Below are 16,808 nucleotides of genomic sequence, written 5' to 3'. Positions count from 1 at the left end.
ATGCTTTGCTTGTATTTAGCAACACAGAAAACAAAGGAAGCATTCTGTATGAAAGATAGAGATTTGTTAAAAAATGTTTTTTGTAACTTAAAATATTTTACCTCCTTTAGAGTCATTCCTTCCATCTCCATTTGATGTTACTAATTCTTTATTACTGGTGGTCATATTGTCTATGTCATTTTCTTCTACAGGCAAATGATCTGGCTATTCAAGGAGAAGAATTATAATTTCTCAAAACAAGTCATTAAATTTGGTTTCACAGCACTATAAGATTATGCATTCAGCTTAAGGAGGGGGTAAATGCATCATCCATATCATCTACCTCATCATCCTTTGTTGCTGAATCAGCTGCGAGTAGTCGACTATTACAGAGTCTGCCATCTTGCACTGTACTGATATCCAAGCTCATTTTGGGATTATAAGTATGTGGATAAAGAGATTCAGGAAGATGCTTATACTCTTGGGCACACTGCAATACAATGGCAGGCTTTAAAACAGGGCTGAAAAACATCTTAATGAATAAATAATGTTAAGCAGAATAAGGACAACCAATCCATTATGTTCTAAGATGGCAAAAGTTTACAGAATTAAAGTTTTGAAAAGTAGGTGACACTGAAACATTCCACCATACAAACGAAAAATTATTCTCACCGTTTAATGTCATATACACTAAAGAACAAAACATATTTCATTCCTGTGCTTTTGCCAAAGTATCAATCCTATTCCTGGGAATACCCAGAAACAGAGAAAAATTCTAGAAAACACAGTTCTAAACTGCACTGGTGTGCCAAATTAATTCGCCTTAAATTTTTAGAACATTTTATTTCACATCATTTTTATTAGCGACAAGAATCAGAGAAGTCAGAAAGAGTATCCATTAAAGACTTGTTAAGTATGGGGTCGCCTTGTGGCTCAGTTGGTTAAGCATCTGACTTCACCTCAGTTCACGGGTTCGAGTCCTCCCACATCGGGCTCTGTGCTGACGGCTCAGAGTCTGGAGCCTGCTTCAGATTCTGTGTCTCCCCCTCTTTCTGCCCCTCCCCCGCTCATGCTCTCTCTCAAAAATAAATAAATGCTAAAAAAAAAAAAAAAAAAAAAAAAAAGACTTGTTAAAGTATTTAGGGACCAAAGATCTTAAGTTTTTAATGCCAAAGAAATGAAATGTGCACTGTTAACTAAGGTTATCAAACTTGTTTACATACGTGGAAACTAGCTTATGTCTGGAAATGTTTATATACATTCTCATTTAATAGAAAAGGAAAAAAAAGTATTGCTTACTTCTAAAAGCCAGTGCTCTGAAACAATGTGTACTCCTTTTTCTTTTACAGATTTATATTCTCGGTTAGTGTCATTTGGTCGGCCTTGATAAATGAAATGAGTCACTGTTTCATCAAAACTCCATCTGAAACAACCAAATTTTAACAAATAACTAAAAGAAATATCTAAATTTAAGACGATCATTACTCTCTATGAATATATTTACCTTCAAAAAACTTCTAAGATCTGGAGTAAACATGGACATTAAATGACAGGCGTTTTTTTTTGGGGGGGGGGGTCAAATTTTACACACACCAGGTATGTAAATACAGAGAGATACCAGGAAAGATAGTCTTTAAAAGTATTACTTCCTTCTTTATACTTTTCTGAATTGTTTAAATTTTCTTTTTACAATGAGTATCACTTTATAGTAACAATAAAGGTATTTTCAAATCAATAAAATAGGCAAAACATCCAATCTGTCCTCTGGTTGTTGGAGGTCACTGGTCACTGTACATTTGCTCTATGCCCTGTAATAAACTATGTACTTGAAACAACATTATCTCAGCCATTCCTCGCAACAATCCTAACACGCTGGTATTATTATATATTATTATATTAAAACTGTACAGATAAGAAAACTAAAGGACACAATTAAGTAACATGTTTTAGGATATTCAGTAAGTGGTAGTTTTGACTTCAAAACCCATATTAACTAATACATAATGCTACAATCTCCTGACTCTTCCCAGGTAACAATTTCCTGATCTAGGAAAGTAATCTAAAAATTGTAAAATACGTGCCACCCTTCAAAAGATCAAGTAAAAGCCAAAGAGAAAGTAAAATTATATTTCTGCATAAAATCACCAAAGTTAAATAGAGTTTTCTCTTTATGGACACTTAACATACTTTCCATTTCCTAACTAAGAAATATCCCTGGTTAAGCATCTGACTCTTGATTTTGGCCCAGGTCATGATCCCACAGTTGTGACAGCTCCATGAACATGCAGCCTGCTTGGGATTCTCGGTCTCTCCCTCCCCTGCTTGCGCCACACTCTCTCTCATGTGCGTGCCCTCTCCCAAAGTAAGCAAACATTTAAAAAAAATATATCTTTAGGGTTTTTAAATAGTCAAATTAATTAAGGCATATTTCCTTCTAAATTATATTATAAACATCTCTATTTCTTACTCTATTGTGTTTCCTTAAAAATAATAGTAAAGAACACCTTGCCTAATTTAGTTGTTAGTCTTTCTTTTTTTAAGTAGGCTTTATGCCCAGTGAGAGGCAGAGAGAAAAGAGAGGGAGAGAGAATCCCAAGCAGGCTGTGTGCTGTCAGTGAGATAAAGACCTGAGCTGAGATCAAGAGTTGGGACAATTAACTGACTGAGCCACCCAGGCACTGCGAGTTGTTAGTCTTTCTAATGGTTGTTCCTATTTCTGATGTTAGGGAAAATAATACAAATGTAAATAAATCATAAAAATAATTTTAAAAATAGAAGAATGTTTTTGCCTGATTCATCTTGCTTCATTACTCACTGTGATAATAGAGAAACTATGGGTTTTAGTCCTCAGAGATCCTTCAAGGACAGACTCTCAATGGTTATAAATGGTTTAGACCAGGGATTAGAAAACTTTCTTTTCTTTTTTTTTTTTTTTAAAGTAGGCTTAACACCCAGCATGGAGCCCAACATGGGGCTTCAACTCACAACCCTGAGATCAAGACCAGAGCTGAGATCAAGAGTCAGACACAACAGACTGAGCCACCGAGGTGCCCCAAAAAGTTTTTCTTAAAAGGCCAGATGATAATTATTTTAGGATTTGCAGCGAAAATCTCTTTTTCCAACTACTCAACTCTTGCCTTGTATGAAAGCAGCCACAGATAATAGGTAAACTAATAGGCATGCTGTGATCCACCCTCTGGTCTAGATCAGTGCTTTCAGCAAAATTGTTACTTTACAAGCTATTGTGTAGATTTGTAGGAGTGATTTTGGTTGTTACAATAATGTGTTTATATGATGGAGGGTGCTACTGGCATTCAGTAAAGTCGAGGGATGCTAGAAATCCTGAAGTATAGTTATATATACAATTATCCCATGTCTTACATGATTTTCTAATGTCTTGACACAAATTCACAGATGTAAAAAAAAAAAAAAGTTTGTTTATAATTAGATGAGTCTAGAAGCCTGTTTTACTTACAAGCCCAAGTGTTTTTTTTTTGTTTTTGCATTTTTAATATACACTAATATACCAAACATCCAACTAAGTAATTGATGGAGGACTGTACTTTGCTTAATTTGTAACTTTGCCAAACTGTGAACAACTCTTGGTAAAGTCCTGTTACCAACAGAAATGCTGCTCATGGTATCAGAGTCTCTACATCGGTTTCAGCCTTGTGGCTACAGCGTTTGAAGTGATTTTACATATGTATGCAAACATAAGAATACTCTGTTTTCTTCTAGTGTCATCAGGCACAGGCATTTACATATTAAATATATATCCTATGATTACGTGCCTTCTGATGACTTTTAGTTTTTAAAATTACAAAAGTAGTTGGGGCACCTGGCGCTCAGTTGGTTAAGTGTCTAACTTTGGCTCAGGTCATGATCTCACAGTTTGTGGGTTTGAGCCCCGTGTTGGGCTCTGTGCTAACAGTTCAGAACCTGGAGCCTGCTTCGGATTCTGTCTCCCTCTCTCTGTGCTCCTCCCCTGTTCACGCTCTATCTCTCTCTCTCAAAAAATAAACATAAAAAAATAAAATTACAAAAGTAGTTAAGTTATATTTGTGAAATCCATTTAGTAGAGGTAATGCTATGACATGCTGAGGAGATCTGGTCTAGACCTACAGTGGTAGGCTGTGTCATGATCTCTTCAGGATGTTCTGTTCTAGCTTATGGATGGGAACTTCTAGGACGGTTTTATTTGAGAATGGATTAAGTATTGTAAACTCTACATGTTAAAGTGTTCTTCCCTCTCTTTTATCACCAAGTCTGAGAAATCTTTCAGGAATAGATTTAATGCAAACTTTAAATCAGTTATATCTTTTTTAGGAATTTCAGAATAGATTCTACTTTTCACACTGAGAGGACTGGCATTTTAAGTCTTATTAAAACACAAGTCCTATAGGTTCCTTTTACATCTTATATCAAGTCCACATCCAAAGAGAATAAAGAAAGCATTCAATTTTGACAAATATATACACCCTCATAGGACTTTTGTGAGAATGAAATGAGACAAAGCTTGGCTCATGCTAAGAACTCAGCAACTGGTAAAAGGGAAGACGAATACTGTAACATGTAATTATACAGTCGATAAGATTATATAGTAACATATGAAACAGGTAATACAAATAATAACAAGTAAAAAGCTTTTCTTTTCTACAACAGATACATTAAATACATTAAGATGCTTATAACTATCCCAGATACTTTTTATTTTTATATTCTCCCAATCTAATCTATCAGAAAACTAACTAAAACAAGACTTACCAAAGGGAAGATGAAGCCAAACATATTTCTCCAACTGTCTATTACTTGAAGAGCCAATCATTATGCTGCCACAAATGGTTGGATACAAGCGATCAAGAAAGCTAGCACTGCAGACAGTGGAGTACGATCAACCCAGGACTGCCTGGCATAGGCCAGGGCCTCTCGATCCCTGGCACACGCACCATCTGTGCTAGAGACCTGTCTCTAGCCTGGCTGTCAGGAGGAGGGGCAGATCTGATAACCCAGGTCTCCAAAGTAGTAACAATGAATAGAAATCAAAACATCCTTAAAAAAAGACCACTTTAATTCAGGAGCGTAGCAATACTTTAGCACTACTCACAGGGCTCTACTCTGAAAATCACTACTAAAAATATGCTTAATCTCAGACCTCATCTCATTAACTGTATTATTAGATTATAAACTCCTTAAAGACAAGGATTCTTCTAGACTGTATTCATAATTCATGGAACCCAAGTTTCCAGCATAGTGAGTGGCACAAAATAGGTTCTCAAATATTTGTGCATTACACCCTATGAAATACACATATCAAAGTGAATTGATATGGAAGAGGGTATTTTTCAAGGATGTAGTAAATTAAAAATTAATTGGAGACTGTAGACAATACAATACAGGAAAAGGAAAAATAAATGTTCCTTTGTGGATGCTCACAATAACTTTAGGTTTTCCTATAAGTTCAGACAATAACAGTACCAAACAGAAAGTTGTGTCAACTACCTGTAATCTGCTCCTAGAGAGGCTGCAATCCCATTCAGCTCACTCTGCTTCTTACTGAGTTTCTTACTAACACATACCACTACCTTGTGAAGTGGCTTTGGAGCTTCTTCCTGTTCCTGGAAAGAAAATAAAAGAAACTGATCAACTATTATTATTTGAAATATTTTACATACAACTTGCTTTTACTAAGAAATCTAATTCTACCTTCTTGGATTGGGCATCCTTCAGCTGAGGGCTGGCAGAAAGAGCAACAGCATTTCGGGAGCTGTTTGCCAAAGCAAGTTTCAAGTTTCTGACAATGACTTCTGAAAGTGGTGTACTCAGTTTCCTTTTCTGTTGGCTGGGACCTCCTGGAGTTTCCAAGGCTGCAAGTGCATCCTAGATGTATGGTGAGGGAGACGGAAAGAAAGGTTAAGAGGAAGAGGAGATAAGGAGACAAGGGAAGAGATAAAAGAAGAGGAACGCAAACAGTACAGGGAAAGGGAAACAGGAGAGGTAAAGAGAGGAGAGAGAGGAGAATCCTCAAAATTAACTGGATTACAGCTTTAGCCTCCTCCAGTTTTCCTCCAAACAACAAAAAAAATGAAATATTATCTGCATCTGAACACAATAAAGAAAAATAATTTTGTACTGTCCAACAAATGGGTTCAAAGAGACAAACACATTTTCAGCTGTGCTACCCATGTTCGGCCAAATCTTAGACTAGGAGGTGCAGTTAAAATTAAGGACACCCAAAACCAAAATGAACAAACAAAAAACAGGGAAGGGAACAGATAAACAAAGATGGATATAACCAAGATGTGAACTATAAGGTTAATAAGTCAGACTGAGCTGAGAATGGTGAAAAATCCTCAAAGGAACAAAATATATTCCTGTTCCCAAGCCACCCACAGTTCCCTCATGGGAAGGGGCCCATGCTGCTGCCCCTCTTTCCCATCTGTATAGTATTCCATGCAGACAGCTGACTGACTGTATTTAGCACTGCTCTCCTGATGAATATTTAGATTAACAATCTTTTGCCAGTATAATGATGCAATGAACAACCTTGCACACACACCATTTTTCCCATGTAAGAGTAAAGGGAAACATTTAAGCAAAACTTATATAACAATGTTGACATTCTCATGAGCCTTGAAGCATGTTTCCCAACATGCTTGACAGCACAGTGGGTAATCAGATTTTTCTTTTTTGCCCATCTGACAGGTTAAAAAAATTTAATTTCCCACCCTATTATACCAAATGATATTAAACATCTTTATGCATGTATAATATTTCTATTGAAGTTTTTGTGACAGCTATCTCTTCCTAGCTCTTGCCCATTTTTCCTATTGGTTTGTCTTTTTTTTTTTATTCTCTTGCCTAAATATTTGCATAAATTTATATGTATACATACCCACTGAGATATACATATATTTGTTTCCAATTTGTTGTCAAATTTTTGCCATGGAGAATTTTGAAATACTTTTATTGCACATTTGTAAAATCTGCAGTTGAATGTGGAGAATTTCTTTTAATGCTGTCAGATTCACATGAATTCTTTACTTTAAAAAGAAATTTTTTTTTTTTTTACATTTACGTATTTCTGAGAGACAGAGAGAGACAGAGCACAAGTGGAGGAGGGGCAGAGAGAGGAGACACAGAATCCAAACCAGGCTCCAGTCTCTGAGCTGTCAGCACAGAGCCCCACGTGGGGCTCGAACTCACAAACCGTGAGATCATGACCTCAGCTGAAGTCGGACACTTAACCATATGAGCCACCCCAGAATCCTTTACTTTCTTAAGGGTATATGTTATAGTTAGAAAAGACTTCCTAATGGTGGGATTACTGAAAAACAAACTGACTCTCTCAAGGTCTGTTCTATAATTTTTATGCCTTCATTTTGTGTATGTAAATAATATCTAATCCTCTGAAATTTATTCTGATATAAGGGGTAAGGGTTAAGTTCTCATCCCAAGTGTATTCTCAGATGTTAACCAGTTGCCTGATTTGAATGCCCCCTTTATCATATAATACATTCTCCTAACTATGGGTGTAATCCTGTGTATTGAGTACTCATGTGATAACACACTCCTTAAATTGCTGCAACTTCATACGATGTATGAATAACTATTAGGGCTAGTGCTTACCCTCAGTTATTCTTTAGATTCTTAATACTCTTTTTGCTTGCATTTTTAATAGGATTTATATTATCTTTATAGATCTTTACAATGTTTAATCTTTTTTGTGAGAACATGGTAAGGCTTTCTATTTGCTAAAAATTTTTAAAGGTTTCTATATAGCATTCAAAGGATTTTTCATAAAAAAAAAAAAAAAAAATCAGAACCTCCCATACCACATCTACCTTCTTTCTGCACCTGTGCCATTAACACTGCTTGCTTTCTGGTACTTCCTAGCACACACCAGCTCAGAGATGTGGCTTTCGCAATTCTCCCGTTTTGTCTGCATCATCAACTGGATCTACTAGATTGGCCATATTGGCACACAGTTATTTTTTCGATCTTGCAAACAAAACAACCTTCTTTTAACTCTACTCTGCCTACAGCAACCACCCCATTTCTTGGTTCCCCTTTACAGGGTGAGATTCCCCAAATGCATAGTTTATATCCAATGTCTCCAAACTTCTGCATTCCTGTATGAATCTACACTGGCTTGCACTTATACCACATCATCAAAACTCTTCCTGTTAAGATCACCACTGACCTCCATAATGCTAAATCCAATGGCCAATTTTTGATTCTTACCTCTCTTGACTTTCAGCAGCATCTGAATAGTTAACCCCTACTTCCTCAAATACTTTCTTATGTGACCTCTAAGACAATCTCCAGGCTTTCTCTCCCCTCACTGGTGGCTCCTTCTCCAGTCGCCCCTGCTGTTTCATCCTCTAAATGTGAACCCCTGAGAGTATTCCTGGACTTTTTTTCTTCTCCTGCTCTCTTGGCATCTAAATTTTATATGGCTTTAAATATTACCTACAAACCTCAACTCCCAAATTTCTTTCTCTAGTCCAGATCATTACCCAAACTTCAAGCTCTACATGTAACTGCCTATTTGACAACAGTACTTGGATATCTAACAGGCATCTCTAACATTATGTGTCCAAAATACAAACTCTTGATCTGATCCCAATCCATTCCATTCAACTCAGCTGACTGGCATCTCCATTCTTCTTATCTCTCAGACCAAACATTTGGAGAAGGATCCAAATTCCAAACATTTAAAAACCTGCTATGTTCTAGGGAAAACTGATGGAGAATGATCAGTATTCTAGACATATCCTTGTAAAAGAAAACTCCACATGGCCTTCAGGCACAAAAGATGGAATAACTTACAAAAAAATGTAGACTGGCATCAGAATTTTCAAAAACAATATACACAAAGAAAAGCAGCAGAGCAGCATTTTCAGGAAACTCACGAAAACAAAAATGCAAACCAAGAACACTACAACCTGTTGAATAATCAAAGCCTTGGTAAAGGTTCTGAATGTGCACAACTCAGGAACTACTACACACATGTGACCTTCCTGAGTATTCTATTAGAGGATGAATTTCATCTTACCAAAAGATGACAGAAAGCCTTTCACGTATTTGATTGTAGGGTTAAGATTAAAACAAGGGTGCGGGCCATGGGTTGAAAAACTATATAAACATTTTATTTCCTCACAAAGTAGAAAAACATAACTAAAAACAGTGGAAGAGAGAAAATGGAGAAACAGAATAAGATCATTGACTGCAACAGATGCAATAAGTAGGGGTCAAAACATAATTTAAAACTGACAAAAGGTTAAGTAAGAAGGGGGCTTAAGGGCCCCATAAGAATAAAACTAACAAATCCTTTCCTAAATATGAAAAGAAAAAAAAAAAAAATCCCAAAACAGAGGACACAATATGTGAAGAAACACACAGTATACACACATACGTGATATAAAATAATTACAACATATGACAGAATTGAGACCAAATATAAATCATATTAAATGTGAAAGGGCTTAGGTCCCTCAGTTGAAAGAGAATAATTTTCAAAATGGCTCATAAAGCAAAACTCAGTTCTATGCTTAATTCTACATTTAAAACACAGCAATCCAAAGAGGCCAAAATAAAGGAACGCACAGATTTATAAGGCAAAGAAAATAAAACAGCGGGGACTGAAATCCTGATACCAAAGTAGACTTCACAAGCCAAAAAGTGTTAAATGAGACAAACGACACATTCCAAGTTACACCAACAGTTACAAATATCTATGTACTAATTAACATAGCAATCACCTATCTAAAACAAAACCACATGTGATGCAAGAAAAAAAAAGAAACACGCCATATTAGGAAACCTGAAAATACCACTTATGAGATGGGTTAAATGAAAAAATTTAGGAGAGACTATAAAGGATCTAACTAAACAACATAATCAGTAAAGTCTGATCTTCAGGGGTGTGTGTTTGTGTATATGTGTGTGTGTGTGTGTGTGTGTGTGTATATATGTATGTGTGTGTATACGTGTGTGTGTGTGTGTAGCAAAAACTATCCCTGATAGAGAATATATCTTCTCACAAAATGTTCTCAAAAATCAAGAAATGTTATTATATACTGATATGACAGGGAATACACATAAAAAATCAGTAAGTTCTATGAAACAGAAATAAACACTCTGATCACAATGTAATAAGAAATTAAAAACAAAGTCTTTCCATTTGGAAAGTAATGAAAACTCCATTTCTGAACAATTGGTATATGAGTATTCCTTCTAGTATTTTCATTTTGCAACTTTTTGTAAGTTAGAAATTATTTCCAAGTGAAAAGTTAGAAAAACCTCAACTTATAATTCCTCGCTGGCAAGGATGGGGAATGCTGGGTGCTTCAAACATTACTAGTAGGAGTATAAACTGGTATACCACTTTGACAGTTTGTCAGTCTCCCCTCAAGTTGAAATATGACCCAGCAATTTCACTTTTAGGCATATATCAAAAAGAAATGCATGCACACATATTCCAAGAGACATGCACAAGAATGTCCACATTATGTAACACCAAAAATCTAGCAGCCACCTAAATGCTCACCAACAGTGGAATGGATATGTAAATTGTGGCATGTCCATATAATGGAATGTTACACACCTATGAAATCAATGAAATGCAGTTACAGGGAAATGGACACAGCTTTCAAGTGAAGGCTCAAGGAAAAAAATTACTCAAAAGAATACATATTATAATTCGACATATTTAAGAGTCAAAAACAAGCATAACAAAGCTACAGTGTTAGAAGTAAGGAGAAAACAGTAAGGAGGAGCAGCATGAGGAAGGCTCTATGGCATTGGCAGTGATCTCTTTCTGAACATATACAGTGGCCTCCCAGCTGTTAACTCTGACTTCATTTAGCAGCACATTTGTTGTACTTTTCTGATGTATATCAATTAAAAGTTAAGTTTATATAGGAGATTTTTAAAATGTGAGGCCTAACATATGTTCAATTTTGTAATTATTCCATGGGCTCTTCTGTTTTCAGAGCAACAATTTCAATATACCATGTTACGTCAATGTGAAGAACCACTGATTTTAAGATGAAGCACTATTTTATCACCAAAAACCACCAAACCTCCCCCCCGCCCCAAAAAAGAGAAAAACATTGCTAAGTAAACTATGACTCTAAACAATAAAACCTTTGAGTGTGTTTTGTACCTTTCTGAAAGGTATCTAAAGAAGAATCGTCTCAATGACTGGGAATATTTCTTCTATTGTCTTGCCTACTAATAACATTTCATTTACTATTCAAAGAATCTGTGAGCTATAAGACCTGAGAGACCATCTAAATACACCTCATGATTTTATAGATGGGGATGATGGAGCCTAAAGAGGCTGAAAGAAGTAGGAAACAAAGCAGAGGCCTGATTCTAGATCTCAGATATCAAACCAGTGGTTTTCCTCTATTTCTTAAGGCATAACAAGCAGTGCTAATCACAGTACAAAATGTTACTTTAGAAGAGATCTCAGCAAAGGTTTTGCTTGGTGAAAATTGTCCAAATATCAATGCATATTTATTTTCTGAAGATGAACAACCTGTAAACTTTATAAGCCTACTCCAAAACGCACCAGTAAAAATTATTAGAATGTTGTTTCTTAATACCCTATCAGCAAACTCTAATATATGAGTAATAACTATACTTGTGCAAAGGTTCATAGATAAAAAGTAAAAAATCATAAACAACGATTGGAATAGCCACTTGAAAGGCCAACAGCTGTTAAAGGAATAACAAAGAAAATCATCTTTGGGGAATAAAAGGAAACCAATTATTGTCAGATGAGCTCTTGATTTGTGCATGAATTTTTTTTAGAAAGGGTGTCATACTCCAAGTGCTCAGGAGATCAAACAAAGAAGCAGATTTAACTCATCTTTTCAAGGGAAAGGACTGCAAAATAAGGTGGTAATAGACACATTCTCAGAAAGCAAGCACCAAGTGCACTGCTAGAATTGAAACATAAGTAGCAATGTGTTTATAGGATTTATAAAATTATTTCATCACACCATTTCATTTGATCCTATGATAAATCTGTGAGTTTTCAGGGCAAGTGATATTCTCTTTGTACAAAAGAAAAAAACCTATGCTTGGATATGCCAAATGATCTGTCTAGAGTCACACTGTTCATGACAGATCTAGGACTTGAACCCAGTCCTGATTTCACACCATTTTACCTCCAGTTGTTATCTCAACCCTGAGTATACGGTGGGACTCAATAACATGAATCTACCTTCCAATATCTCTACAAAACTTACTACTACAAACTTTAGAGGTGATGCAGAATTTGGAGCTTTAACTTTATACACTATGAAATTGTTAACTCCAGGACCATTTTCTATGAACGTTACCTTCACATCAAAGGAAGGCTTGAAGAGTTTGTCTTTGGACAGAAATTTTGATGGTGTATCCAGATGCAAGGAGGGCTCCTTCTGAAGTGGCTGTCCTACTGGTGGGGACACAGACACTTGTTTGGTGTGTTGGGAGATCACGGCATGGAAAGCTTTACTCTGAAAGCTGTTCATATCTAAAGGTGTAACAGCTGTTTTCCTGTGAGTGTCCAGGTGTGTGACAGGATGCTCTGCAGTATCTGGGCTTACGTTCACCCTGTTTGTTATTTCAGTTTCCAAACCTTGTTCTAGAGATTTAAAACGAAAAGAAACAAATGTAAGCTACTAATGTCATCACCTGTCTCTAAAGAGACACACCTGAAGTGATCTTTTATACCTTGTTAGTTTTCACATGAATTCTCAAGTATACTTTAAACCACAAAGTTATATATACCCACTTTTTAAACGTTTATTTTTAGAGAAAAATAAAGTGTGAGGGGGGGGAAGGGGCAGAGAGACAGGGAGAGAGGGAGGGGCAGAGAGTGCTGAGCCCGACATGGGGCTTGAATGCGCAAACTGTGCGATCATGGCCTGAGCTGAAGCTGGATGCTTAACAGACTGAACCATCCAAGTGACCCCATATGCCCACTTTTCAAAAACAAAACAAAACAAAACAAAATGATGTATTAAAATCTATGTTGAATTAGACAAAGCACATCAGCTGAAACAATTAATGAAATTTTCTATTTCATCTTGTTTAACTTGAAATATTCTCAATAAAGCTCACAATTTGCCAAAAATTATCTAAGTGTCATCTTAAGTCAATGGCAGAGTTAAAAAAAAAAAAAATCCCAATTATGTGTACTCTGAGTTAACAAATACAGTGGAGTTTTTGGAAAGTCCTTAGTGAAATCTTAATATGTCCTAAACATCACTTTGCCTCAGTTGTAAAATTTCCAGTCTGTATGGGTAAGTAATGGCTCTGAGAGCTAATCCCAAGATACTGATTTGACCCTGAAGTTTGCACAGAGATGCCATCACCTTAGAAGAGAAGCTACTGTGTCTTTCCATCCGCTTATCTTTTTTCAATATTTAACAAAAACAATTAGATGGCTAGGCCATGCCAGCCCAGTGCTAGCCAAGGAAAAATATATAATGCACAAGACATGCATATTTTTTGCCCTTTCAGAGCTTATAATGAGTGGGAAGACACAAAAGCAAACTAGAATTAGGATATTGGGATAAGAAGTATAAAAGGCATAATGAAGGGAGTTTTGGCCAAAGGCTGTACTTGGTGGATTAAGGGAAGTTTCCCAGGGAAAGTGACATTCCAGCTGAGAACTGAAAGATAAGGATGAAGAGGTAAGCACGAAGTAGGCTAGAGAAAAGATGTAAAAGTCCGAAGAGGAGAGGAAGAGAGAGCACATGAATTATAGTCAGTGTGAGCCACAGAAGGAACAGTAAATGGGATCCGAGCCCACATCTTAAGGCTTCAAACGTTGAGACCCTAGATCGCTAGAAGGTTGTTTTGTATCTTCCAGCTTTCAGAAAGTACCTACAGTGGAGAGCAGATACAAATTAAACATCTGTGCTATGAACATGTTTATTTTGCCAACCGATAAGGAATGTTCAACATCATATGCACTACACGCGATGTGAAAAGCAAAACTCAATGAACTTTCCTAAAAACAAGCTTTGGCACATTCATATTCCAGGAACCATCAAATTGTAAAAATACATACAAAAGAACAAAAGTACTAACCTTCTTTAGTTGACTTATCAATCAGAAAATGGCTTTCACTTGCTCTCTTTCCCGTTCTAGCAGTCTCCAATAGCCATGATATGTTGACTGCCGGTAAATTCCACTTCTTGGCAGCTTCGTATTTAGAACCACCTGGTTCCTTCAATACAAGATGTGTACTGGCAAACATGCCTTTCTTTGCATTGGATTTGCGAACAAAGTATTCTTGAACGCTGAAAAGTATATTTAAATAAAAGCAAATGGTCATATATACAACTAGTGTGCAAACTAAGAAGAAAGTTTCTAATACAACTGTTGTTACCGTTCTAAGATCATACTTGCTGATAAAAATTTGATACACTTAAGAATCCTCTTACAAATGCTTACTCTAAGGTAAAAATGCATTGCTACAATAAAACTTTTTATAATAACATTAGCAAATTAAACTAGACTTTCAAGAACTAACCAGGAAAATTACCTCCTTAGTCTCACCTACCCACCTTGGCCTTTCTTCCCAAAAGGAGGCATGGAACTAGGGAGCATAGAAAGGTTATGAATAACAGTTGGATGCTTAACTGACTGCTCATCTTTCTAGCTCACTATGTCTTCCCAAAGCATCTTCACACATAATCTCATTTGATACCCTTTTAAAAAAATGTTTATTTATTTTGGGGCGGGATAGGGCAGAGAGAGAGAGAGGTAAAGAGAGAATCCCAAGCAGGCTCCATGCCCAGCACAGAGACCAATGTGTGCTCACAACTTTTCTGCTTCTAACCTTTTCTAATGAAATTAAGAATGCTTGCTTATTGCCCTCCCTAAAAACTTTGGATGGCACTTTTACTGGGATGTTAAATTTATATATCAATGTAGGGGAAATAGAAACTTTATAATCTTCTTTCCAAGAACATGTGTATCTTTTCTATTGTTCCCTTAATAGAGTTTTCTAAGCTTCTATAAGTCTTCCAAGTTTCATGTTAAATCTGTTGGTATTTTATCTCTCATTGTAACCTTAGCTTTCATTAGCTTTTCTAACTGGTTGTATGAATGTCAATGGTTTCTGTGTATTAGTTTCCTACATAGCCATTTTACTGCATTTTTCTCTGAGTATTGCTTTGGTCTACCTCATGGAGTCTGATCTCATTCTTTTGCTATTGTTACTTTCTAGATTTTCTACAACTTCAGGGTTTTGTTTTTAGTATTTATGCATTTTTGAGAGAGAGAGAGAGAGAGAGAGAGAGAGAGAGAGAGAGCGCGCACGCGCACAAGTGGAGGAGTGGCAGAGAAAGGAAGACAAAGAATCCAAAGCAGGCTCCAGGTTCATGGCTCTCAGCACAGAGCCCGACGTGGGGCTCGAACCCAGGCACCGTGAGATCATGACCTGAGCCGAAGTTGGATGCTTAACTGACTGAGCCTCCTACGCACCCCATGCAACTTCAGGGTTTTTTTTAACGTTTTTTATTGTTTAGTATAATTCAAATGCAGGACACAACAAAAAAGGAAATATATAATTTAGAGCATTATTATAAGGTGAAAACCCTTGTATCTACCACCTACATCAGATGACAGAATCTTACCAGCCACTCCAGAACCTTTCCAACATGTCCCTTACTCAATTACAACCCCACCATCCCTCCCTTCTTAATAACAGTAGCCACTATTTGGATATTTATGGTAATCACTCTTTACCTTCTAGGTTTTATCACAGAGTGCATCCTTAAACACTACATCTATATAAGTAAAGTTTATTTTTGAGAGAGAGAGGGAGAGAGAGCGAGCGAGTGCGCAAGCAGAGGAGGGGCAGAGAGAGAGAGAGAATGAGAATCCCAAGCAGGCTCCACACTGTCAGCACAGAGCCCAACATGGGGCTTGACCTCATGAACTGTGAGATCATGACCTGAGCTGAAATCAAAGAGTCTTAATGCTAAATTGACTGAGCCACGCAGGCACCCTACATGTTTGTTTGCTTGTTTTGGTCTTTTAGCTTATAGGATTCGTCCTTTTCCCTATCCTCTTAATGTGTATTTGTGAAGACACTGTATTATTTATAACATAAGGTTATCTCCAAGTCTGATTTTGCTGACTGCATTCTATGCTCTAGTTTAACATACTACTCTCCTACTTCCTATGAATCAGTAGTTGAATCTAGAGGCTTCATCAGACTGACGTCACATCACTGTGGTAAGGCCACTTCAAGGTGGCACTATGCTCTACATTAAGAGACATATAATGTCTGTTTTCCTCTTTATTATGTGATTACTGATTTTCAAGGCTCGATGCTATCATATATATCATATATGATATTATGAGTTATAACCCTATCCTTCATTTATTTGTTGGAATACCTCTGAAAGGGAAATTCTCTTATCCGTTATTATGGTACTCTAGATACCGATTACTTAGGAAAGACTGGATAAATACTTGATCCTTTCTCTTTATCTAACACTTTCAAAATAATGAGCTGGTCCTGCTTCAGGTGAGCCCAAGCCCCACATCGAGTAACCCTCATTTCTCTCTCTCTCACAAAAAAAAGAAAGAAAGAAAGAAAGAAAGAAAGAAAGAAAGAAAGAAAAAAGAGCTGGTTTCCTAGCATCTTTCAACATGACCAATTAGCTTTCTTTGGTGTCATTATAAAGTCTTCATTTAATATTATTTGAAGTGTTTGCATTCACTGCCATTATGATCTCTGGTGACACATAAATTTTCCTGTCTTTGGCTAGTGGAGGTCCTTTGCACACAACTTCCTTAGTAGTCCTTGC

General features: G+C 36.6%; 1 protein-coding gene across 3 annotated transcripts in view; it reads right to left on the bottom strand.

Moving 5' to 3' along the window:
- TOPBP1 (DNA topoisomerase II binding protein 1) overlaps nucleotides 1–16,808 on the bottom strand; it is a 61,568-nt gene that overhangs the window by 21,711 nt on the left and 23,049 nt on the right. For all 3 annotated transcript variants that reach the window (XM_049628805.1, XM_049628806.1, XM_049628807.1), the window contains 7 exons: nucleotides 14,074–14,285; nucleotides 12,333–12,619; nucleotides 5,683–5,856; nucleotides 5,479–5,594; nucleotides 1,279–1,402; nucleotides 323–469; nucleotides 102–204 (listed from right to left, as the gene is read on the bottom strand). In XM_049628805.1, coding sequence (XP_049484762.1) covers nucleotides 102–204; nucleotides 323–469; nucleotides 1,279–1,402; nucleotides 5,479–5,594; nucleotides 5,683–5,856; nucleotides 12,333–12,619; nucleotides 14,074–14,285 — 1,163 coding nt within the window. The remainder of the gene's footprint in view (nucleotides 1–101; nucleotides 205–322; nucleotides 470–1,278; nucleotides 1,403–5,478; nucleotides 5,595–5,682; nucleotides 5,857–12,332; nucleotides 12,620–14,073; nucleotides 14,286–16,808) is intronic.

This window comes from Panthera uncia, chromosome C2 (assembly GCF_023721935.1).
Source record: "Panthera uncia isolate 11264 chromosome C2, Puncia_PCG_1.0, whole genome shotgun sequence".
NCBI classification, from domain to species: Eukaryota; Metazoa; Chordata; class Mammalia; order Carnivora; family Felidae; genus Panthera; species Panthera uncia.
Note: the sequence above shows the minus strand (reverse complement) of the source record. Positions and strands in the feature narration are given on the sequence as shown.